This window comes from Mustela erminea, chromosome 5 (genome assembly GCF_009829155.1).
Source record: "Mustela erminea isolate mMusErm1 chromosome 5, mMusErm1.Pri, whole genome shotgun sequence".
In the NCBI taxonomy this organism is placed as follows: Eukaryota; Metazoa; Chordata; class Mammalia; order Carnivora; family Mustelidae; genus Mustela; species Mustela erminea.
The window spans coordinates 119,096,268-119,122,633 of NC_045618.1; the positions used below are offsets into that span (position 1 = coordinate 119,096,268).

At 38.8% G+C, this 26,366-nt stretch overlaps 1 protein-coding gene across 13 annotated transcripts in view; it reads left to right on the forward strand.

The window, feature by feature from the left end:
- EFCAB11 (EF-hand calcium binding domain 11) overlaps window positions 1-26,366 on the forward strand; it is a 162,306-nt gene that overhangs the window by 10,173 nt on the left and 125,767 nt on the right. For all 13 annotated transcript variants that reach the window (XR_004286084.1, XM_032344704.1, XM_032344700.1 and 10 more), the window contains exons 4-5: window positions 10,687-10,788; window positions 11,599-11,689. Coding sequence is in view for 12 of the 13 variants with exons in the window: in XM_032344704.1 (XP_032200595.1) it covers window positions 10,687-10,788; window positions 11,599-11,689 (193 nt within the window). In the remaining variant the exon portion in view is untranslated. The remainder of the gene's footprint in view (window positions 1-10,686; window positions 10,789-11,598; window positions 11,690-26,366) is intronic.

Genomic DNA, 26,366 nt, shown 5'->3' on the forward strand with positions numbered 1-26,366 from the left:
TTCAAAAGGTTACAAAATAACTTAGTCCTCTGAGAAATTCAGGGAAAGAATGGGGGTAATGAGATCACAGTGGAGGTGCTTAGCGCCTGGCTCCAAAATTCTTGTCAAAAGACTCTCCTCCATCTACAGTTTCCAGTCTTTTCCCTTTCTCCTCTTCCTCTTCTTTTTTTACCCTCTTTCTTTTCTTCTTTTTTTTCCCCTCTCCTTCTTCTTCTGGTCTTGTTATCAATGGCAAATGAATCTTCTCAGAGCATTACTATCTTAAAGATTAAAGGAATAGACTTAAAGTCAGACCTTTCCAACTAGCTTTAATTCATGTTCCCTTGAAAGGGAGACTCAAGGCCACAAGTACCTAAAAGAGCAAAAAAATCATCCTAGCAGGAAATCCCTGCCAAACTCTGATTGCTGCTAACGTAATTTTTTTTCTGTTAGAACTCTTCACTGCTGAAACAATTTCAGACCATCAACTCCTTCTTTTTACTCTTTCCATATGTGAGTCACCTTTTACATGTTATTTTTTTTTGTGCAGGAAGACGGTTTATGCACAGCTTAAGTGTTTTGTCAAATGGTCTCTCTTCCTAATGGTTTGATCTTGAAGAAGCACCAAAATGTTGACCTTGGCTTTCTGGAAGCTATTTATTCAAGTAATCCCATTTTTTAAAAGTTCTTGGTAGGCATGACCTGGCAGTTCTCCAGCTATCTGTGACTCTTTCTATATCCAGGCCTGGTCTCTCACATGCCACCCTAAAGGATTCTCTGTGCAGGCCCAGTTGCTGCCCAGCTTCCTGGGTGAGGTCCAGACTTACATCTGGATTGATCCTGATTTGGCAAAGTCTTAACCAGGCACACGCTTCACACAGTACTGAAACCTGGGTGCCCAGGTCCTACTTCGCTACTGGTCTCTCTAAAAGTCAGGTCATTTCTGTAGATTTTCCTGGTGAAAATTAAGAGTAGTGAAAAGTGAAGTCAAAGCCATTAGAAGCAAGAGTAGAGTGTCCCCAGGAAAGACACACTGAGAGAATTTGAGGGCAGCCAGAAATAGCAAGAAGACATTTTAATGTCTAGCAAGCAGGTATCAGCCAAAACTGTTTAGGGACTCGGAACAAGAAATCATATTAGTGGGAGACAAAAAAATCAAGCCTCTTGTTTAGGAAGCAGCAGATCACTGTTGGGTGGTCCTAATATGTATTATGCAACCCCTTTTATTTATTTATTTATTTATTTATTTATTTATTTTATTTTTAAAAGATTTTATTTATTTATTTGACAGAGAGAGATCACAAGTAGGCAGAGAGGCAGGCAGAGAGAGAGAGAGAGAGGAGGAAGCAGGCTCCCTGCTGAGCAGAGAGCCCGACTCGGGACTTGATCCCAGGACCCTGAGATCACGACCTGAGCTTAACCCACTGAGCCACCCAGGCGCCTATGAAACCCCTTTTAAAGGGTTGTATTTCCTAATAACCCTTGTTCTCTGTCATGCAGTTCATACATTCTCTAAATATAGAGAACAGAAGTAGTTTGCAATTAGAACAGACCTAGAAAACTTATTTGTTCCCTTTTACATGAGGAAATTAGGCTCTAGAGAGGAATATTAATATCTCAATCCTGGCATTTGATGGTTCTTTATTTGTTTACAAAATACATATACGTGTGTTACAATATTTATTATAGATGATAATTGCAGCTGTGACTTTCTGAAAGCTTACCATGTGCAGACTCCATGATGAGCACTGTGCATGAATTGTTCAATTTAATACGACTCTATGCTCTCAAGATTATCCTCATTTTATAAGTTTATAACCTTCTGAAACTCAGAGAGGTTAAGTTAGAGTGGCCCAGCTAGCTACTTAGGCAGACCACAGTGGTCTGATCTCCAAACTCACCCTCTCAACCATTTGATAGACCCTTCCCTTGATTTTAATAGTGCCATGGGTCATATTAGTCATTGTGACAGGGTTGAGACCAGCGTTCACTCCCCCAGGAGCTTGCATCAATGAGTTGAAGTCCAGAGTGGATCAGTACACAGAAAGTTCTCCACTGTTGTTAGAGGTTGATGTCAGGTCTGCTTCTGAGCTACCTAATGTCCAGAACAAATAGGGAATGACAGTCCAGTGATCCACGTCCATGCCATAGAAACTTCTTTTCTAGAGAGACAGTTTTCCCTGATCCCTGATTTGGGATATTTCTTTCACAACATCACATGGCAGAGAGGCTGATGGGTGGCCATCGATGTTCGCAAACCGTCCAGCAAATACACTAGTGAATTTTGTAAGGCTCTTCCTTAAACTTTCCTTATTGCAGGCCAGTGGTTTAATGCCAACCATGTCTCAGCAGTTCCATGAGGGGCAAAGGAAGACCACAACCATGGGTGATATCCTATGATTTGACTTCACTGTGTGATCAGTTATTGAGCATTTTATATGAATAACAACAAATAAGATTTATGGAACTTTTGCTTAGTAAGTAAGTCAAGTGCTGTGAGTAAGAACTGCATGAATTTTGCCCCACTGAATCCTCACAGCTGTCGGTGTGTTTTCATCCCAAATCCATATAAAATATGTCTACGGAAAAAAACAAAGTACTTCAGAATTTTCTTTGCACTAGGTGATTAGATCCAGCTTTTTTCCCCCTTCCTGTTTTCATATTACCTTTTGAAAACAAGTAACATATTTCACTTGCATAAAGAAGGAAAGGCTTTCCAAGAACTTACTTTTAACCAATTTAAACAATGGAAAAAATCAAAGAGATTGGCTCATCGTAACAGTGATTATGGACTGTTTGACTCAGTCATGCTCTCCAGTGTTAATTCAATTGGAAAATAATTTGTGGAAGAGCTTAATGGCCAATTGGTTTGTATACTTTTATTTATTGCAATCTCATCTGAGTTGTTTTGAGCCAAGTAGTTGATTGTGAAATGTATTGTTTTCCCAGATTTAAATGTAAATGTCCATTTTCTAGTGTTTTAAGTTCTGTAAACACCCTTTTTAGCTGTATATATTTTCTTGTTTGGGGCTCCTACCTAAGGAACTAAAGCCCTAATATAGAGGGTTTAGCAAGGTTTATTTGACTTCAGATTTCAACGGATCTCTTAGTTCTTTTCTGTGATTAGAAAATGCATGCCCATTATGCTTATCTTATACTGCAACATAGTTGTGGGACCATTTTGTTAGTATTGGCCATTCACCCCTAAATTAATTTATTTCATTACCCATTTAGAGGATGCTGAGTAAGTGTCACTGTAGGGTAGAAAAGAATTAGGAGACACAGACACTGACCAAAGATAGGGAAGATAAAAAGGTATTGTCACTTCATTTATGGCCAGATGTCAAATAATTACTGTGGACAAGAAAACCTCTGAGAGATGAGAGGAGGGAGACAGGAGGTATGGACCAGAATGTGGATGGGAAAGGATGGGTAGGGTTTGCAAAATTAGAGAGGCAAAGAAGAGGACTTAGTGAAAAGAATGAAGGCAGATGCCATTTGTGTGCTTGTCCCCCAGCCCCTGGTGCTTTCTGTGCTTTGCCATGCCAGTGTGGAGGCAGAGCTCAGCATGATGCTTACCCGCCACGCTCCATGTCCATGTAAACGTTGGTGTCATGTCAAATGCAGAGGCATTTGCTAACAGTACAGAAAAGGGCTATTTCCCTCCCTCTCCACAGCTAGTGATGGGAAAGGCCTAGTTAGCACTGTCTTCTCTTTGCAGGCTGTCTGTAGCCTACCTCTGTGCACTTTCTCAGACCTTCTACTCCCACTGCCCACCCTCAGAGGCTGGGACTTCTCCCAGATCCCTGCCCCGCCACCCCCAGATTTGCATATCCGAAGCTATCAGCTGTCCTACTGTTAGTAATGGGTCCTACCCTAAATGGAATCCATCCTCCTTGGGATATGTTTACCTCTTGCACCAGCAAGGAGTCTAGTGCCTAGCTATAAATGAATTGTGTTCAACAGTAAGCTAATCTGATGGAAGCTGAGTGTTAAGAAGGGGGATTGAGGATCGCTGCCTAGAAGGAATAGTGAAGCTTTAAATTCCAGAATAAGGTATTGGGACTTTGTACTATCAAGGGGAAGAGGAGCCTCTGATGGCTTATGAGCACAATAAAAAAAGTAACAATTCCTATCCATGTTTGATAGAAGTAGGTTTTATTGGTTCAGATTTCTCTATTCTGTTGTAACCTGGTTTTACTCTTTTCATTTTCCTCCCAGTGATATAGTAAAACTTGATTTCTTCCATTAAGGTAGATTCTTTTCTCTTTATTCCCTTACTTTCATTCAGGAAGCTGGAAGAAAAATGTTAGTCCTCAGAATTTATTCATCCATTTTACTGTGACAGCTCCCCGTTGTTTTTGTTTGTTTCAAGTTTTTATGTAAATTCCCGTAGTTAACATACAGTGTGGGGCACAGGTGGCTCAGCCAGTTAAGCATCTGCCTTGGGCTCAGGTCATGATCCCAGGGTCCTGGGATCAAGAGCCCCGTGTTGGGCTCTCTGCTCAGCGGGGAGTCTGCTTCTCCCTCTCCCTCTGCCTGCCACTCTGTCTGCTTGTGCTCTCTCTCTCTCAAATAAAGTCTTTATAAAAAAAATACAGTGTAATATTAATTTCAGGAGTAGAATTTAGTGATTCATCACTTATAAACAACTCCCAGTGCTCATGATAACAAGTGCTGTCCTTAATTCCTATCACCCATCTAGCCCAGCCTCCCCATCCACCTCCCCTCCATCAACCCTCATTGTGTTCTTTATAGTTAAGGGTCTGTTGTATGGCTTGTCTCTCTCTTTTTTTTTATGCTAAGAAACAAAACAGATGGGGGTGCCTGGGTGGCTCAGTCGGTTAAATGTCCCACTCAGGGTGGTATTGGTTCAGGTTGTGATCTCAGGGTTGTGGTATCAAGCCCGGGGTGGGATTCCATGCTCAGCTGGGAGCCTGCTTAAGATTGGCTCCCTCTGCCCTCCCCACTCTTCCAGGCACATGTGCTTGCTCACACACGTGCATGCCCCCCCCCCCAAAAAAGAGAGAAAACAGATGAATGTAGGGGACATCCCATCATTGTTGATGCCACTTGTGCCTTCTGTCCTTATAATCTTTTTACGGGAACACATTTTGTCCCTTTTTCCCCTCATGGCCTCTAGAAGTCACAATTCTGAATTTTATTTCTCATACTAGAGAAGGCTTGCATTATACCTTTTAAAAAGCCATTTAATCCTTTTAAAACCTCATTTTTAGGCATTTTCAAGCCCTGGAAGAAATTAATATACCACACAATGAATGTGAATCCTTCCTTTTCTCCTAAGTCTAGGACCAGACTTAGAGTCTAAATAACTTGGCATTTTTATTGTTTTCTCCTTCACTCTCTCCAGGTTTATTGCAGTTTCTAATTTAAGCTCACTGTGATAGTCAGAAACTAGACGACTTCATTTTCAAGAGGATTTCTCTGTGTGCACTTGCCCTGAAGCTTGGGGTCAGTGGTTTTGTGAACCACAAAAAAATATACATAATGAAACTTTCAAGCAAAAAATTTATATGGTTTTATTGGACTTTTTGAATATATCTACCCTTGTGGTAAAAGATGATTATTCTCCTAGGAAACTACTTAAAAATGAAACAAAACAAAAAAATAGGAAAGATAACATTCCTAGTCTTTCTCTGTACATGTTATATCTATATCACATATATTAAGTGGTTTGCAGAGTCAAATATATATATTTATTATAGAACATGGAAAGAGTCCATTTTGCTAAGAGTAGTTATAAAATGGAAGGGAGCATTTTCCAATGGCATAGAAAATGCATAGATTTGCAGTCGGGAAAGATTCGTAAAATCACTGGTCCCAGTGGTTTTAAGGTACCGTCCCCAATCCCAGGTCCTGCGGGGGCCCTTCCAGAGACATTGCTGGACGGCGAATGGTGTCCCTTGGCTCCAACAGAAGAGCTCTGCTTTCATTTCCTCTATAGTCAGACTTCCTTGTTTTATAAAGAGCCCCACCTTTGCTATAGTTAAAAAAAAAAAAAAAAAAAGGTCTGCAAACTACTGGTAGAGTCCAACTACCCAGGTGATTTCTGAACACCTTTTGTAGATAGATTAATAATAAACTCTGGTAACATATAGGTCTATGTGGTTCCTGATGTCACAATACTAATGTGTAACCACAATAAAATGATTTAGGCAACTGTTATTAGTGGAACAATGTACATAGGAGACCCAACATTGTATTTGAAATTAGAATTTTCTGAACATATTCTTTCACTCCAGGGGTGGACACAGGTAATGCATGTGTCATTGAGTATGAAATCTGATGGCAATAGAATTATTGAGTCTTTGTGAAGAGGTAATTTTTGGTTTGAATATTGTAACAGCAGGGGGAGCTAGTTGTAGAAACTGTATTTCTAGGCCACTTAAAGAGCAGCAGAATCTATAAAACTTACGTTAGTGTGTTTGCATTTCAGAGCTTTAGGAATAGCAAACTATTATTCATTGGCTTTGGAAAGTGGTTGTACTACTGGAGCGTGAGAGCCAAGCTGAATGAAACTCTACCCTTTGTAGAAAAGGGTCTTGTACTTGGATATACGTTGCTGTGCAAGATTAAGACGAGTTAAGGGTGTGGGGGTGGAGGGAGCAGTGGGGATGTGTTTTTATGGCTTAATATTACTTGAGGACCATTAGAACACTGGCTTCAAAAAATAAGGCATATGATCCTGTGGGAAAATAGTGTAAAAGAACTTGATTACATTATGGAATTATTTGTGTTATTAGATTGTTGTCCTTTTTTTTTTTTTTAAAAGATTTTACTTATTTGACACAGAGAGAGAGATCACAAGTAAGGAGAACAGCAGGCAGAGAGATAGATGGGGAAGCAGGCTCTCTGCTGAGCAGGGAACCCAATGCGGGGCTCGATCCCAAGACCCCGAGACCCCGAGACCATGACCTGAGCCGAAAGCAGAGGCCTAACCCACTGAGCCACCCAGGCGCCCCTAGATTGTTGTCCTTTTTAAGTGATAGTAAACATTCCATTGAAATCCACATTTTCTCCTAGGAAAAACTAAAGAACATTTGCTTGTTATCCCACAGGATTCTGAAATAAAGACCTAACTGCTTTGTAGTTCCAAATACCAATAAGTTTTCTGAATATGTAATTTAGAAGTAAATACACTCATGTCTTCCTGTGTGTGTGTGTGTGTGTGTGTGTGTGTGTGTGTCTGTGTGTGTGTGTGAATCGCATATTGAACCATAGAATTGTCCTGGGTTTTTTTTTTCTTTTTTTAATCATTTCCCTAAATCAAATGCAATGATAAGAGAAGAGCAAATATTATGCATGCATTTCTTTTCTCTCTGAATTTTGTTTTTCAGTGTATCATATGTATTAAGAAATTGGGGTTTCTAAAATGATGGTTTATTTTGTTGGCTAGGTGAATAGAAAGTAACCTCCTTTTGGCATTAGTTTTACAGAGTTATGAGATCATTTAAAACACACATTTTAATGTTTTTTGTTGAAAACTAGAAATAACATCTTTCTGTTACTTGATGTACTTATTCAACAAGTATGTATTGCATGCCTACTATGTGCCTGGTATGATGCCAGATGCTGGGAATAAAATCTTAAACCTCATACAGTGCTTCCCCAGTAGATGTGTGATCAAATAATTACCATAGGACCTAATAGATTCAAAAAGAAAATCAGTTGTGTTATGCACAGAGGGCTGGTGGGTCACAGAAAAGGGACTCAATTGGGAGAAATCAGGGAAGACTTCAAAGAAGAGGCAATGTACTGGTTGCCTAGGGAAGGAGAGGTAAACTTTCAATAGGAGAAAAAGGAGAAGCTCATTCCAGGCAATGTGCCCAAAGGTATGAAAGGGTTTGTTGCCTTGGGGAAGCCTCAGGAAGTTTACTAGGGAGGCCAGAAAAGTAGACTGGGGCGAGGTGGTAAAGGGTCTCATAGGACATGCAGAGATCAGTGAATATATTATTCAGGAATTTCACCTAATCTAGATGCTATCTAATTGATGAGCTTGTGGTGTTCCTGAAAGTAAAGTTAACAGATTTGAACCTGTAGGAACACGGCATGACTAGACTTCAATTTTATCCTCAGCAAGTGGTCTCGATACATCCTCTGTTCTCAAAGGTGCCAAGATGAAAACAGCGCCGCATCCCTGTGTATCTTTAGCTGTAATGGGGGGAAAAGCTGCAGGCACAAATTCCGTACAAAGCACATTTACTGAGCCTGTGCCAGGCACTCTGGGAAGCGCTGGGAGGTGTGCCCTGTTGCTTAGGACAGATGTAGCTGCCTTCCCATCTTTTTTTTCCCCCGCTTCCTGGAATGTTCTTCCTCCTCACCTTTAGCCAGTTGGTACCTTCTTGTCATGGGTCTTATCTTAAATATTCCCTCCCCTTAGAGAGTACTCTTTCCTCAGAATCTACTCTGCAGGAGGGTTCTTGTGATCCTTTTATAACTTCTTCTCTCTGTCATCCACATGCCATGATTTATAATTAACGTGTACATGTGCTGGTGCACCTAGGCTATCATTCTCTCCCCCACTAGACCTGTAACTCCCTTGGGACTGGTTTGTGTGTGTGTGTGTGCTCTTTTCCCCTCTATTTCTGGAGCTCAAAACTGCGTGGCACACAGTGGGTCCTAAAAAGTTGTAAAAGGAGCATTTGGACATAAAAATGGATTGACTTTTAAAATTTCTAAACCTAGTGGCACCTAGGTGGCTCAGTGGGTTAAAGCCTCTGCCTTCAGCTCAGGTCATGATTCCAGGGTCCTGGGACCTTGGCCAGCATCTGGATCTCTGCGCGGTGGGGAGCCTGCTTCCCTTCCTCTCTCTCTGCCTGCCTCTTTGCCTACTTGCGATCTCTGTCTGTCAAATAAATAAATAAAATCTTTTAAAAGTTTCTAAACCTTTAACGGACAAATAAGAAAAACATTGGAAATAAAACTATTTTTAGTAAAGTGTAATGACATATGACTTTATATTAGTTTAAGGTATTTAACAAAATGATTCCATATGGGTCTATATTGTGAAATGCTCACCACAGTAAGTCTAGTTACCACCTGTGATCATGCAGAGTTACAAAATCATTTTTTCTTATGATGAGAGCTTTCAAGATCTATTCTCTTAGTAACTTTCAAATGTGCAATACATTATTATTTATAGTCACCATTCTGTACGTTACATTCCCATGACCTATTTATTTGATAACAGGAAGTTTGTACCTTTTGATCCCTATCACCCATTTTGCCCACTCCCCTCCTTTCCCCTCTGGTAGTTACTGATCTGTTCTCTGTATCTCTCAAGTTTTGTTTTGTTTTGTTTATTCATTTGTTTTGCTTTTTTTAAATGTGTGGATTCATGTTATTTTTCTATGATTTATTTCATTTAGTATAGTACCCTTCAGGTCCATCCATGTTGTGGAGAATAGCAAGATCTCATTCTTTTTTTTATGACTGAGTAGTATTCCTGTGTGTGTGTGTGTGTGTGTGTGTGTGTGTGTGTGTGTGTGTTTCACACCTTCTTTAGCCATTCATCCATCATCGGTGGACACTTAGGTTGCTTCCATATCTTGGCTAGTATAAATAAATACCCTCATGCAGTGAACATGAGGGTATAGATACCTTTTCAGATTAGTGTTTTTGTTTTCTTTGGATAAATACCAACAAGGGGAATTACTGGGTCAGATGGTAGTTCTGTTAAATTCTTTGAGGAACTACCATACTGTTTTCCACAGTGGCTGTACCAATTTATATTCCTACCAATATTGCACAAAGGTTCCCTTAAGAAAAGTATTTTCTTTGTTATTTTTTAAAAACCATTGGAACTATTTTCAGAATGTATACAGCTCAATATTACCTCACCAAAAGTGCAAGTTCTTAAAAATTAGCACATGGTTATTGTATGATTTGGGGCTATTTTTAAAAATAGTGATCCATTTTGTAATGGAAATTCTGAGTTACTAAAATGAACTGCTCTTTTTATATTATATATTTCGGGCTCAGTTCACTAAAATGTTTAAATTCTTGGCTCTCCTCTTTAAACCTACTACAAAGATCACATTAGAATTCATTTTAATAGACATTGTAAGCACAGTATCCAACCTCATATGATCACGCTGGGCTCTTTTATTATGAGAATCACAGGAAGCAGAGCCCGAGGCTGCAGAGTAGTGGTGGGGTGTACCCAAGGCTGGGGACGATGCCAGCTCTATTGTTTATGGAATATTCTCTCCACCTTTATCTCTGGTGTGCAATTGGTATTGACTTTTGAGAAACTACTTCTTCGCCCCCATTTCCCAGTTGGAAAAAAAAAACCCTACCATAATGACATCTGGCTAGGAAAAAAGGAATCAAAGAACCATAAGGAAAGAAAAATTAGGACACCTTTTTTAATAAGGAGTTTCAGACCTGTGTGTTCCATCTTTTAGAGGGAAGAGTATTGCACTTTTTTGAGGTCACCATTCCTTTAACCCCTAGGAGAGCTCAGTGAACTAACTGCCTATCGTTTCTGCTTTCATTGCTAGGGTTGGGTCTATTTAGCATTTAGTAAACTGTCTTTTTCACTTTATAGAGCTTTAGGGATATGCACTGTTCATCAAAATGATGATAAAATTTGTTCATGATATGTATCATTTTTCATTTATGTTTTTGTTTTTTCTTAAAGAGGAAGATGTTCACTTTTGGCAAATTGTTTTTTCTAACTTTTAGGTATATCGCTTGAGGAGTTTTTAAGTATTGTTAGAAAAAAGAAGGAAGTTCGACTCCATTGGAATGAAATAAGACACATCTTCACAGCTTTTGACAGGCACTGTTAAGTATCTTTAAATTGTTTTGATATTTTAAAAACTGCTATTAAGAAAAGTTGCTAAGTACTCTCAGTAAATAAACTAATATACTTGGAAGATTATCTTACTGTATTCATTAGCTGTTACCTAGGTGTTGGTATGAAATTTTTTTTCCTCTATCACAGTCTTAAACTCTTGACATTTACCATGGATAAGATAATATTTACAGTTACATAATTGTACTTAGGATTTGCCTACATTATAATGGGAATAGCAAAAGGGCTGGCTACATGGGGATATAGGTCATGAGCCACCTACAAAGGTGTGGGGAAATGTATGGCCTTTTCTTTTGACTCCTACTTTGACCCACAAGTGATTGGAAAGAACTCTTTTTTCTCACACTGGATATAGCTGACAAAAGTGGCTTTGAACCCCCTCTGCCCCATAGATCACACACAGGATGGAAAGACTTGTGGAGTCCAGGGTCAGCATCTTCATTGCTTTGATGTTTTCCCTCTAAACATTTGCATATTGTCATTCTGATACCAAGAAAGAAAAAAACCCTGAATTTTGATGAATAAATTGTTTTGGCAACTCACATAGACTTGAAACCCAGTGGCCCTCAGAGAATCAGTTAATGACCTGTGAGATCATCTGGGCCCGCACTGAAGGAGAGTGATAGTAGATTCTTAAATTCTTCTGATGAGACAATCTCAGATTACCTTATATTTACTGCTTTTCTTCGAATAAGAAAGTTTCACACAAATATGGTTGAGGTAACAGTTAATAGGGTTTATAGAAGTAAGTGAATGTTTTATGTTTTCATTTCAAATAGATCGTGGGTATTTAACTTTGGAAGATTTCAAGACAGCATTTAAGCAGGTGGCTCCCAAGTTATCAGAAAGGACTGTTCTGGATGTATTCAGGTAAGGCACCAAAATCTTTATAAATACCCACCCCTCCATTTGTCATTTGCTTTTACAAGTTTCCAGTCTTATGGCAAACACTTAGGTATGTAGATTTTTCCATCTATACCCTTGATAGTGGAGTGCTTACAGACCAGGGAGATGTGTATAGATATTTGTTGGTAAGGGTGGGAGAGGAGCAAGGGGAAAAGTAGAACTTCATTGTGTATATATATATTTAGCAAGAAAAAAAATTGAAGCTTTATTAATGTTTAACATGGAGGCTGGTTCCCTTGTGTTCAGACACAGGTTACACATGGGTCTTAAGTTGTCTGTAGAGTGGAAGTTGCTTCATGGTGTCCCCTTGTTCATGTGCTTTCAGAGTTGTTGATCAATGTTACAGTTCATGCATCCCTGATAGAGTAGACATAATGGTTGTATTACGTCCTTTATTTAGACAACTCCTGACAATATGGGCAAGTGGCTTACACGTAGTTTCTGTTAGAAAGCTGCAGAGTGAAGGTCATATAAACAGCACGAGCATGAGCTGACGTGACAAGACGGCAGAGCAGAGTCTTCTCTGAGTCTTTGTGTGAGCTCTTCCTCAGCTGTTCCCAGGTGTATCTGTTAGTGGTCCCTATTGCAACAAGAACCAAAAAACCCAAAATCACAAAACTCAAAAAAAGAAAGCACTGTATTTCTCCCACATGAATACAGGCCGTCTGGGGCTGACTTGATGGCAACACGGTCATGAAAGACCCAGATACCTTTCCTCTTACTGTTCAGGCTGCATCAACACCAGGTGTCTCCCTCTTGCTGCAAGGTGGCTGCTTAGATTTCAGCCATCACATCTGGATTCCAGCTAGGTCAGAGGAAAGGGAGTTGAAGAGATTCTCTTCCTCTTAGGGCTATCCATTGTTCCTATTTACATCCTAATGACCCAGACTTGGTTTCAAGGCACTGGGTAGCTGCAAGGGGGAAGAGACTGAGAAGTGTCCTCTTTGCTTTGGGTAGTCATGTGGCCTCTGAGTTTCTGATAGAGAGGAAGAAAGAGTGAGTGGATAGTAGGAACATAGATGGGGGAACATAGATGTTCCCATTTGAGATAAAAATAATTTCATGAAATCTGACTAGAAGCCATCCCTGCTCCATAGAAATTATCAGGCAGGTTATTTGAAATAAGGATTTGCTCTCACTGTCAGTAACAATGACCTTTATGAGTTCCTTTACTGCAACATTCGTAAGCAAGTTATCGAGCATGCTATTGAAGAAGAGCAAAGGAGTTAAAGCCAGACCTAGACAGAATGTTATAGGTCGCTATTACTTAGTTGATCCTAGAACAGTGAGACTTTTGAAATATGGTAGCATCTTTGTATATACTTTGTGATGATGAGTAATGAGCATCAATGTATTTCTTCTTCACGGAAGGAAAGAATAGAGAATTGTTACTGCATTTTTCTTTTAACAAAAGACAAGTGTCCATGTTGGCTGACCTTTATATGTCAAACAGTTTCAGTAGGTACAACCTCATAGTTTAAGTGTACTTTTGAAAAATACATTTAAATACAGCCCTTCCCTGTAGAAGCAGTGTTTTTTTTTTTTTAATAGAATTTATTTATTTATTTTTTTAAGATTCCATCCATTTATTTGAAAGACAGAGATCACAAATAGGGAGAAAGGCAGGCAGAGAGAGAGGAAGGAAAGCAGGTTCCCTGCTGGGCAGAGAGCCCAATGTGGGGCTCGATCCCAGGACCCTGGGATCATGATCTGAGCCGAAGGCAGAGGCTTTAACCCACTGAGCCATCCAGGCGCCCCTAGAAGCAGTGTTTTTTTTTTTTTTTAAGATTTTATTTATTTATTTGACAGAGAGATCACAAGTAGGCAGAGAGGCAGGCAGAGAGATAGGGGAAGCAGGCTCCCCGCTGAGCAGAGAGCCCAATGCAGGCTCGATCCCAGGGTGCTGGGATCATGACCTGAGCTGAAGGCAGAGGCTTCAACCCACAGAGCCACCCAGGTGTCCCATAGAAGCAGTGTTTTAACAATGCATGATAAACTATTTCTCAAAAGAAATCTATGCTTCCAGGAGAGCATTTTTGAAAATGAGTGATTGGAAGTGTGATTCTGTTTTAAAAAAATGATGTGTGACACTTACGGAAACCCTTCACATCTGCATGTTCAATAAGTTGAAAGGGGAATGTCCTAACCAACTAGAAAAAAATCTTATAAAGTTTCAGTGGTTTTAGAGCACAATTCCTAAAGCTATAAAAATTCAATAACTTTAGTAAGCTTTCAAGAGCAACTAATATCAGGAGAGACAGATATATACTAGCTGACTTTCAGTTCACAATTACAATAAAATAATAATTGTTTTAAAACCCTCAAAACACCCCTGAGCCTTTCCCTTATTGGAAGATGGAATTTATAAATTAAGAGACTGAATGTCATGAGGCCCTTTTCCCACTTAGGTCCACATATTTTCATGAGGTATCTCTGACAGCCATTAAAACCAAGTATTAAATTGCTCAGTCACAAAAGATTAAATTGAGATGTTTGGAAATTATAAAGTATATTAAGTCACATTATTTTTATTAGTATTAATAATTTCTAGTGACAGCAAAAATCATTTGCCATTAATAAATAAAATAGTGTTATCTTTAATTATTTAGAATTTCTATATTATGCCTTATAATGTATATACTAGATTAATATAGGGGCATTTGTGCTTATAACCTGTAAATAAACATATGAAAGGCCCACAAATCTTATACTTCCTAGGATTATGGATTGAAACAGTTTGGAGACAACAGCTGCCAAACAAGGCATTTTAGTTAATTGAACATGCCCATTTTAAACACTCATTTTTTTTATTATTTTTAGCACCATAATCCCTAAACTAGAATTAATGATGCATAACAAGTATTAAATATAGTTATGAAACCAAGTAGGGAGAGAAAAATAGTTCCTCAAAGTATAGATTGAAGTAGGCCAGAAACACAGGGATGTCTGCCTTCCACACAACTCTGTTTCGGTGGTTCCAACAATTTTCAAGACTAAGGAAAAAAAAATCAGATGCTAAGGCTATTAGCGATACAAAATGACATGATGTTTCTAAGGTTGGACATTCGCTCTTTGTCAGCTGGAGTAGCATTTGACTTAATTGACCATTGGGAATGGAGTTCATTTCCTAGGTCCACGGTTACCCAGGAGAAAGCTGGTATCCAAAGACACTAGAAGAAGACCACTAGAGAGGGAGAATCCTAATTAGACAGAGTCACCTTTGGTGTGAATGACTGAAGTTTTCATTACCTTCAATTCAGTGACGGCCATATTCTTCCTAAAGAAACCAAAAAAGATTAGAAGTGGTTTCTTTCAGAAGTATTACATATCCATATTACACCTTAATTTTTTTGAGCCATATCAAACAACCACAACAATAAAACCAACCAAACAAGCAAAACAGCCAATTCAAAAAGACAGACTCGAGGCAGAAGACATCAAAGGATCATTTTGCTTACAAGTGGGTGGATCATTCATTAATGCATCCCAAGAGCTAAATGAGATATTTTTCAAAGATTTGTGAATTGCTGCCTAACTGCTCTGGGAATGTTTACATTATTGATTTTATCATGAATAAAAGCTGTATAGTTTTAAAAAATACATATTGTCAGGTTTTATAATACTTACATTTCTAATGTGAGTATATAGTATAACATTTATGATGAGCAACCATAATCTCTTTCCTTTTTTATTTATTTGTTATATTTATTTGACAGAGAGAGAGAGATCACAAGTAGGCAGAGAGGAAAGCAGGTTCCCTGCTAAGCAGAGAGCCTGATGCGGGGCTTGATCACAGAACCCTGGAATCATGACCTGAGCCGAAGGCAGAGGCTTAACCTACTGAGCCACCCAGGCGCCCCACCATAATCTCTTTCATTTTAGTTCAACAGTTAGGTGGATTCAGAGCTCACTTCCAGGCCTTGTGCCATAGTTTCTGCTTAGCTGAAGTCTGTCATCTAGTAGGGATCATGACTGCATTCCCTGGTGTCTTTCACATTTCAGACTGTTCACAGGGGCCATTGTCCTTGAATAAAAATATATAATGAATTGAACATTAACATTTTTGAGCCAGTTTTCCTTGAGAATGCTGATTATGCTTATGTTGAAAGTCCTTTTAAATTGTCTATTAGTTTCTATTTCATTGGCTTGTTTTGCTCACCATGTATCTTCACATACTTTCCTCAAAGTCTGTTCTTTGTACTATGTCCAGTGCGGCTTTTCTTTTTGTCTTCTATGGTTTTCTTTCTCTTTTACATTTCTTTCATATGCTGATGTTTAATTTCCTTTTGTTATTTTTTAAAAATTTAGTTAAATTTTATTTTTTTTCAGTGTTCTAAAATTCATTGTTTATGCACCACACCCAGTGCTCCATGTAATATGTGCCCTTCACAATTTTGTGGTACTATTTTATCGTATCTTCCCTAAACCTTTCTGTATCTACTTACAACTCCTGTTTTATGGAGGTGTTTGCTTTATTAGGGAAACGGTGGTTTTGAGACTTTATTTTTAATGAATGATTTCTTGGGGGCTGCTGATTATAGCCTTTTTCATATAAATTAAGTAAAACAAGTTTTCTACCAAGGGAAGGGTTTTGAAGAACAAGTGAACTTTCTTAAACCAAGAGATGATATGTTACCCAAAAAACAAAGACAGAAATTGGTACTAGTTTATTTACCTCTAACAATATCCTAAAATGTTTAACACGTGGATTCAAAATTTGAGATTCCTTTCAGTATTTGAAACTTTGCTTTCTACTTAACAGTTGATAATCATGATTTGTGTACTGCAATTAGGCTATATCAGAGGTGGTATTTTGTTATTCAGAAGTTCTTAGAGAATCTTTTTCTGAAGTTTTTTTTTTCCCCTACCCACTCCAAATGCCAGAAATCCAAGAGGTTTGAGAACTGAATAGTTTGTACAATAGAATGAATGTGAGATAATAAGCTGTTTCTAGCACTAAAAGTTTAAAAAAATAACTTTCTTCTTTAATATTATTGGTGCTTACAGAAAATTTTATAGTTTTGTTGTTGTTTTTAACATGCAGAAGTCTTCAGTGCCTCTAACAGGTAAGGTTAAAACTATTTAACCTGGCTCTCCAACATCTGCTTCCTTTTCACATTCATCTTTCATTAGCCCCAAATAACTGTGTTTCCTTTGGCATACTGCTTGTTCTTTGAACATGTGATGTGTATTTAAACTTCATTCTGTTTCCCCTGCTGGCAGTGCCTTTCTCTACTTCCTATCTGCCCAGATTAAGACCTATCTTTCAAGGTCCCGCATGATAAAATTTTCTTTTTCTTTGTATTGAACAGTCTTACCTCCTTCTGCTAAAGTTTGTTAGTATTTATGGTTGTTGTTTTTTTTTTTCCACTTACTTGATAAACATAAAGGCAGTGTTCAGGATTGTCTTCAGAAGATGCTACAAGCTCTTTGAGTTTATGAACTTATTCGCAACTTCCACTGTCCCCAGCATGGTGCCTCGTGCGTTGTACTTACTTAAATAATTGTTGGTTCATTGTGACTTACTCTCAATGTCCAGTGACAGTGAAATTCTCACTTTCAGGTTTTTTTTTTTTTATGGCTTAATTTACTTCTTCTAAACTAGAAAAAAATACTTTAAAATGCAATCAGGAGTTTTATAGCCACATATGGCTTTCTCTTCCATTTTTCTCTTTTTGCATGTGGTTTTCATGAATTAATTTCTGATTAAGCCTCTCTTTGCTTCATTTTGGGGTCACTTGCAATTCACGATTTAGCCTCAGCTGTTATTAAGGAGCTGACTTCATGCTCTTTCCTGACTTTGCCCGCCATCAGCACCCTGTGGTATTTCTGGCAGGCCTTTTTCTCTGCATGGCTATATTTACTTTTCCATGCCTAGGAGCTTTCTCCAGCTCATTGTAAGCACTGAGATTTGCACTTGCCTACCACGTGTCAATTGGCAAAAAGCTCTGGGAAGCTTCTGTTTTACAGCCATGAAATGAAATGTGGGTATGCCGAAGGCCCACTCCCTGACCCACTGTCTGAGGTTCTGAGTGCGCAGGCAGATTGTCAGATTACTAATGTAACGTGGAAATACTGAGGCACTGAAACGCTTTCTAATCATGACAGGAGACATTTGAAGTTATATATGATATTTTTGGTGTAAGAATCTCATTCCTCATATGATGTTGGGAAGATCAAAACACCAACCTCTAACTCTCCTCTTCTGGATATTAAAATTTGGTTGACAATAAGAGCATCATGACTTGTGGATGAATATGTTTTTAATGTTAGAGTTGCAGTGGGGATAGGGGTTTAGGGAGTGATGAATATTTTCTTGGGAGAAAGATCATATACGTCTCATGTCACAGCCATTATAGAGGAAAGGGTTGTCATGAACTTGGGTAGAATGAACTAACAGCCTCTTCTGTTATGCTGAATGGAAGAGAGTCTTACAGAGCCAAGGGACCTAAAGGAAAGTGATTTAAAATAGATCGAGCCCGGTGTTGGGCTCCATGCTCAGTCTGGTCGGGATTCTCTCTCCCTCTCCCTCTGACCCTCCCCACTTTTCTCTCTCTCTCTCTCTCCCAAATAAATAAATAGAACATGTGTGTGTGTGTCTTTAAAGATAGCATTTATTTTTCAATTCATTCTCATCTCTTTTGAAGTAATATTCCTCACTATATTCTTTAGCGTTCTATAACTCCTTTCTGCTGGTAGCAAACTTGTTGCACATCATTTTCTTGGACAAGAAAAGATTTCCCAGTCATTTGTACATCAGAATGGTTCTCTTAGAAATGTAGTCATGTGACCTCAATAAGAGCACAGCTATTATAGTGAGTATGTACTGTGATGAATATGATTATCGATCCAGAATTATCTACATGCTTCTGTCTATAGAAAAGTATTTTTTAAAAAAAGCCTAGAAATCATATCTCATTCTTTGTAATCATACACAGAGAGCTGTTACAAGCTATAGTTGGTTGTATAAGTATAAGGGCCAAAGGAATAGACTTCTTAAATTTTCAGTTTTTATTTTATAGATTTTTGTATCTTCTTGGCAGTGGTAATGCCTTAGTTTTTCTTTCATTTTTTTTTTTTTGTTTCAAAATTGTATTTTCAGAGATTTCCTTTTCTGATTATCCTCTTGCATGTGGTTCCTGAATGGGCAGTATCAGTGTGTAAACTGTTCAAGCTGACCTCAGAATTTCATTTCTTTAGGATTTCACATATATTGAATAAGACTGTACTTTAAAAATCCAACTATAGAAATGTATTCTAATCATTTAAGGAAATGCCAGTTTTTCAGAGGGCTTTTAATTGATTTTGTACTGTGGACACAAAGTATATCCTTGCATTTGAAGATTGTCTTTTTACCAGTATAAACTTAAAGTCGGTGACCTAGGAGTTGAAGCTCAGCTACTTGTCAGGAAACAAGCAGAGAAGAGTGATGACCTCTTTCTATAAATTTTCAAATATAATTTGTTATTTTGGTTTCTTCGGTTCCACTCCCTTAGTTTATATTATCAAGGATATATTATTTGATCAGAAAGAATATTTAATCTCTTTTACATTTAGGATGCCCAGATTTTGTAGTCCTGTTTTACATAAAACCCACCCAGATGCAAATTCTATTCACCTTTAAGACCTAGTTGTTCAGACCGTTCTTATCCTGATAGCCGGCCCCACCCTACACCCTATTCACTGCCTTGCAACCCATAGAAGAAAATTATCTTCACCTTCTGCTTTAAACTCCTAATCTGTCATAAGTATCTTCTTTATACTTATTCATAGTTATTTATATACATAAAATCCAGTATGGGAGCGTGAGCAGGCCCAGCAAAGTGTTCGAGCTCTTGCTCAGGACAGTATAGCGCAATTTCGTGTGTGTTGAATAGATGACTCCATTTTATGTAAATGAATGGCTTTGTAGCCAAGGGGCTTTCTATTTTGTAGGTGTTGTTGTCCTCTCTAAATGCTGCCCGGGAGCCCTGTGAAGGTCACGTGGAGCAGTAAGCCCCAGGACTGGGAAGCAGGAGACCTGAGTTCCAGTTCCAGCTCTGCCACTTACCTGTCTTCCCACAAATCACTGAGCCTCTGTGACCTGCACTTTCCTCATCTCAGAAATGAGGCTGTTGTGTTATATGATCTGGCAGGCTTCTTCTCATTCCAGAACTCGCTGGTAGGGTTATCTATCATGGAGAGTGCCATGGCGGTCGTCTTTATTTTCTCCGTGTATCACAGATATTATTCAGAATCCACTACCGCATGAATACAGATGTGGTCTGTCAGTGTGACAAAGACTGCTCTCAAGAGGAAATTACTGGCTTTGACAGCTATCCAACCCTGGGTTTAGTTTTTGAGATGTCACTATAACAAGTGTTATGGCCAGCGTATCCAATTCCTCATCTACATATATGGTTGAATACGCTGTTCTTGCTGTAATAGCATGAGGGCTATTTTTCTTTTAATCCAACTGTCACATAAGATACTGCTGCCACGGTTTCTTTCTTATGACCAAATGTTGCTAACCCTTTCAGTCATCCCTGAAGTTATTAATAGCCACACATCATGAATGTATTCATGCCATTTTCCTTTATAGAAAAAGGAATCGATTTCTTATGTTTTTCTTTTGTCATAGATAGCTAACTCCTGGGGAAAATAATCTTGATAATATTATGTTGTGTTAATAAAACCAGAAAAGCTTGTACTTAATAAAATGAATTTGGATTTTATATGAGATATTTAAATTAACATTATTTTAAGGTGTGGAAAAAAATAGGCTCAGAATTAGGAGTTACACTTAGGAGTTTTAGTAGTCTTCCTTAAATATATCCTAAAAATCAGAAACAAAAAATTTCCAGTACTGTGTTTTTATCTTAGTGACATAATGACTCATAATGAGTTTGCCAGCTCATGTCTAGCCATCTTGTCTACCAATCTCCTACCCAGTCATTCTCCATCAGGCTATCTTGAATACATACACACTTGCCATTTAAAGAGTATTCCAATGACCAATAGCATCAGCACCAAGGAGCTTATCAGTGATGCCGAATCTCAGGCCCCCCTCCAAACATAGAGTCAGTTGTGTTCACTTTAGTATCCCTGGATGGTAAATATGCACATTTAAGTTTGAAAATCCTTGGCCTGCTTTTCTGGTTACATTTTGGATGAGGGAAATTAGCATTACTTTGTTTGTTTGTTTGTTTGTTTGTTTAAGCATTACTGTTTAGTTGTCCTTCTTGACTTCAGTAGTTTTTCATTGCCTACCAGATGGCCCCTAGGTTTCTTGGTCTGACACGCAAGGCCCCTACACACAGAGAAACCTCGTGTACCTTTTTAGCATGTCTCTCAGCATTTCCCAAGTCAGAAATTCTACTCCACCATTCTGATCTGCCTGCCACATACTGATCCTGTCATTTCTAGCATTTTCACTCATGCGAGGTTCATTGCCCTCTCTTCTCTGACTACCCCATCCACATATCTAAATGGCATCCATTCCTTAGAGCTTAGCTGAACTCTCCTAGGTAGCCTGCCCTGATCACTAGCCCAGAAAATTTCTTTCCTCTTCCTTAGAACTCCTATAGCACTTGCCACATTAAGGCATCTAATAATAGTAAACACCATAACGCTGGCAACTAACATAAACTGAGTATTTACTGTGTGCCAGGCACTGTGTTGAATGAATCCTTATAGGATCCGCATGGGTTAGGCCCTGTCTATCCCCATTTTATAGAGGATGAAAAAGTTTGGAGAGGTCAAAGAATTTGCTGAAGGGTCTCTTGCTGGTGAGTAATGGATCCAAGACTCAAACTCAGGCAGGTTGACTACTGAGCTTCTGCTTTTAATCACAATTCAAGTTGCTTCTCACTTCTTTTTAGCAGGATAAGCATCCCGAGGGCGGGAACCATGGCTTTATTCCCCACGATGCGGAACATAAACATGACAAAGTGAGGCATTTTCACTCCACCCAGAAATGTTCTTGGTAAACCAGTTGCATAATTAAATAGTTTGCCTCTGTTCATATAAATTGGTTTGGTTTAGATTGTTAAACTTGAGATTTCATTTGGTTATCTGTACTATATACAAAAGGAACTGTTTACAAAAATGTGCAAAAGGAAGCTGATGTAGCGTTCTATCACACAAAATTATAGCACGCATCCCGGTTCAGGTTGTTTTGATAAGAACCCATGTGTTACGCATCTTGTCTTTGGAATTACATCATAATCGTAAAGTATTTCCCCAAATACCGTGAAAGCAGGAAATAATTTTAAATTGAGAAATGGGGTTTGGTAGTTGGGCCTGCTCCTTGTCAATCTGTGTCCTAGAACAAGCTGTTTGCCACCTTTCTGCAATGCATCTACCTCCTCCCCAGAGCACACATATCACAAAAATGTCTCTCTCCCATCAAGTGTAATGTCTGAGAGATTCAGGAACTCTGGGTCCATTTTCTTGGATCCCATTGTTTAGATCCCCCGTGGCTTGCTTTGATCTTCCGACTGCCTATTCCAGAATGGGATTACGTTCTCTGTTGAGACAGAGACTGCTATGTCTACTTGGCCAAAGTGTTTGGACTATCTGAATCCATCTTCTGTACAGTTCCCCAGCCCTGGTCCTGTGTAATTCCAGAATGCTTTCCTTTCCTTGCTCAGGTTTGGGAGAGCTGTCACTCAAGTCATGTCACACTCTGGTTGGCATCCAGGAGAACTTTGTCTCCTCTATCTTTGATTTCCTATTTCAGGGATAGCAAATTGTTGGCACGAGTGCCATCAGCATCTCCTCCTCCCATGGCCTGCATGCCTCTGAAGGGTCTCAGAATTCTCGGCATCACACCCCAAGTCAGTTCATTAGCATTGTCACACATGATCAGATTGACTTGCTCTCTGTCATCATTGTACCAAACCTTTCCATCTGCTCTGCACTGCAGGTGAGCTTGCCTTCTGCTTCATGGAGATGGTCATGGCCTCTGCCTGGGTTTTCTTTCCTGCCTCCTCTTCACCCTCAAAGTTCTCAATTTTCTTTCAATTCTAGTTGTAAGGAATAGGATCTCTCTCTCTCTCTCTCTTTTTTTTCCTAATTCCTCTCCCTTTATTCTGATCTTATCCCCTCCCTGTTTTCTAATGTAAGACCTTTCTCCATCAGCCATTTCCTCTCCTTTTATAACTTCCAGACTGTCTACAGACATACTCTAATCTCCCAGCCTAGAAAGCTGCTCCCTTGACCTAAGTCCCTCCAGGTAGCTCGCCCTGCTTTTCTCAGGTTTCGTTCTTGTCATCTTCTCTGGGTGTTGAGCACCCTGCCAAAGAACTCTGTCCTTGATGCTCATGCCCTCCCCCCTCCCTCCAGCTTTCCTTGCATTGTATCATTCCAGTGCCAGTGATGGCAGCTCCATTCATTAAGCACCTGCTAGCATAATCTTACTGAATCTGTGCAGTGATGCTACACATCAGCTATTATTCATACCCATTGTACAGGTGAAGCTGAGCTCTGTTATCCCTAACTTCAAGCAACAGTGGACCTAATTCTCAATTATTTTAACCTTTGGCTTAGGAAACTGACAAACAATAAAAATACTTTATTTGATGATAGTCACACTGCTGGTACTTGTTAAGGGTCATGTGTCTTTTTTATACTTCCAAATTTTGTCTTTTGAGTTAAGAATACCACTGCCTAATAATGGTAGACTGAATTTACAGTTAAAAATGCCTGAACACATTTAGCATTAAGTATCATTCCACCTGTGTGGTAACAAAAATAAAAGTTACAAAATGCATTTCTCAAACCAAGTCAATATTATTGTTAAGGTTTCTTGTAATCCATTCATGACTTCAAATAAAAATCTTCTCTGCCTTGGAGATGGCATATTCAAGGCTCAACCCAAGGAGAGGTGAGGGCAGTAGAAGAGGCACACTCTTCCCTTTTTGCAGAAACCTACCTGTGTTTGATGGAGAGAATGTTCAATGAATATATGAATATATGAATGAATGAATGAATGAGTAAACAAAGGAATAGAATAAAGTTTGTTAAAGTTTGCATCTTCAAATTATGTGTTAAATTGGGTGGAGCATCTGCTTGTCCTTAATTTTATTTGAAACTATCACAGATTATCTTCCTTATGGGGCTTTCATTTGCAGATTTAGATGCAGAGGGCTTAAAAAATATGAACTTGACCACATATTTGTATAGAGATTTAAACTGCTGTCAGAAAATTATTACAGTAGTTTTAAACTCTATCAAAAAGCTTTTAATGGAACTCTGCCATCAGAGTCCAATTCATTTAATTAAATGGAACCTTCTTCTTCTTTCTCTCTTGTACATTGCCTTATAGAGTAGTAGAAAAGTTTCTGCAGTGACCAAATTTGCTATAATGTTGGTGCCCTTCATTCTGTTAGTTACAAGTTGGTCATGACAATAACTGGCTGGATGTTCTTTTCATGGACAACTTATATTCACAAGTTGGTTGTTTGGGGGAAATTGTCAGACTTAGTTCTTCGGGGTTATTTCTTTTCACTGATTCATTGTACAGAGATCAGATTTGAACCCTCAGGGCTCAGTTATGTTATATGTATAGTTACCCATTGCTAGATGGGGTTCAGTTAAACAGGAAGGAACGATAAATGGTGGAATATATTTACTTGTCAGATGGCAGCATCCATCTTGGAGTCAGGAATCTTGGTGGAAAACTCCAAAGTTCTTAAAAGTGCAATTACCTCCTCAATCATTTTTATTCCCAATTAATGATTGATATAAACACTATAGGCTAGTGTAGTATTCAGTCCCATTTAGTTTCCTCTCTATTTTATTTTCTAATTTTCATTGTATTTCTTAGTCTTTGTTTTTTGAGGGCGAGCTTATGGTATAATAAATCAAATTAGTTTTAGTGGGTAGATTTAGTTTTCTCTAATGATTTACTAACCAAAATATACGTTCTTCTTATGTGAACAAGCCAAAGTAGATTACTATTTATTTGACTGACAAGGAAAGGCATTTCTAATTTTATTTAGTAGCTGAAGTAAATTCCTTTACCGCAAATTAAATGTGAAATAAATGTATGATCCTCTCTTAATGAACAAAGCAGGTTGAGAGCCAAACAAACTTGTAGTAGATCTCTTTAACCAGTTGGTGGTGCTAAACACTCTGATAAGAAACTAATTGGAAAGAGGCAGTTAAGCTGAAGCCTTCCTTAATAAATGTTATTTTATTAGGTCTTGAAAAATTAGTATAGAAAATATATGCTCAAATTATTACATCTTCTCAGTTTAAGAACCAAAACAAATCCCTTTGCTAGACAGCAGAATACATTGCTAGTAAACTCCTATAAAGATGTCATTGGCTCTCATAGTGTTCACATATTGGAAATTACATGGTTATGTGACATCTTGCTTCATCCTGGAAATGGCCTTTAGCCTGTCATCTGGGGAATTGAAGTATGGGTGGTAATGTATGCTGGAGTGATAGACCTAGTTCTATTTAGGATCTGAATTTAGAATTAAGAAATACTGATTACTACTATTCGTTTTTTTAAGATTTTATTTATTTAAGAGAGGGAGTGTGTGTGAGCAGGGGAAGAAGCAGAGGGAGAGGGACAAGCAGACTCTGCACTGAGTGTGGAGCCTGATATGGGACTCAATCCCAGGACACTGAGATCATGACCTAAGCCGAAACCAAGAGTCAGATGCTTAACCAGCTAAGCGACTGATTGGCGCCCCTGATTACTACTATTTTTTACTACCAGTGTGCTTTTTTAGGGCTAGGGTTGTTTAACTCTTTTTAACCCCTTGTTTTTTTAGTGCCAAAGAAGTCCAGTAGAGCAATAATCTGTTGCCCGAATGTGTCCTGAGATGCAGTCAGAAGCCTAGGGAGGCCTTGGGAGGCCTTGGGATCAGGGAGAGCAGGTTTTGAATTTTGCTACACACTTCCTAACCATCACCCTGTAGTCACTTCCATAAATTCTTTACAGGTCAGCTTTCCCAACTTATAAAACAGGGATAATAACCTCTTTTCTGCAGAGTTGGCATAAGCATTAAATGAGATAATGAGTGCTCCTTGGGTGTTATTTCCCTGCTCTGCCCTCATTGGCGGCAGAGGCTGGGACTCAGTCCTTTGGAGCCCCTGCCCTACCCCTGGGCTTAGCCAGACCTGAGGACCAGGGGTCCTCTTTGTGTCTGATAATGCCTCATGCTCCACAAATGAAAAGATATTTCTAGGTTGTGAAGTTCCACAGGGATTTTGTAGACTCCTAGACTCATGGAAGAGAGATTCAGATAGTTTACCTGGCTTTCATAGAGTTTGCCTCTCTATCCTGGTGATATTTGTCTGTTGGTCAAAATCTGCCTAAACATTGAACACTAGGGAAGGCGATACAAGATTGCTAAAAGGTGTAGCAAAGGTGTTCCTCACAGCTGGTTTTCCACTCATTTATTTGTTTCACAAACTCTCACCGAGCATTACTGTTCCAGCGATGAACCCCAGAAGAGCCTCCAACCTTTGCTGAGCACTGCAGACTCCAAGCAGTGGAATGCTCCCCGCTTGGCAGGAACTGATAGGCAGCCCTCATCTATGCAACAGGAAGATTATGTAAATTTAAGTATTCTTTATAATGTTATAGAAATCAGGTAGAGGATTGTGCATTTTTAAAAACTCTGATAATGAAATTTGTTTC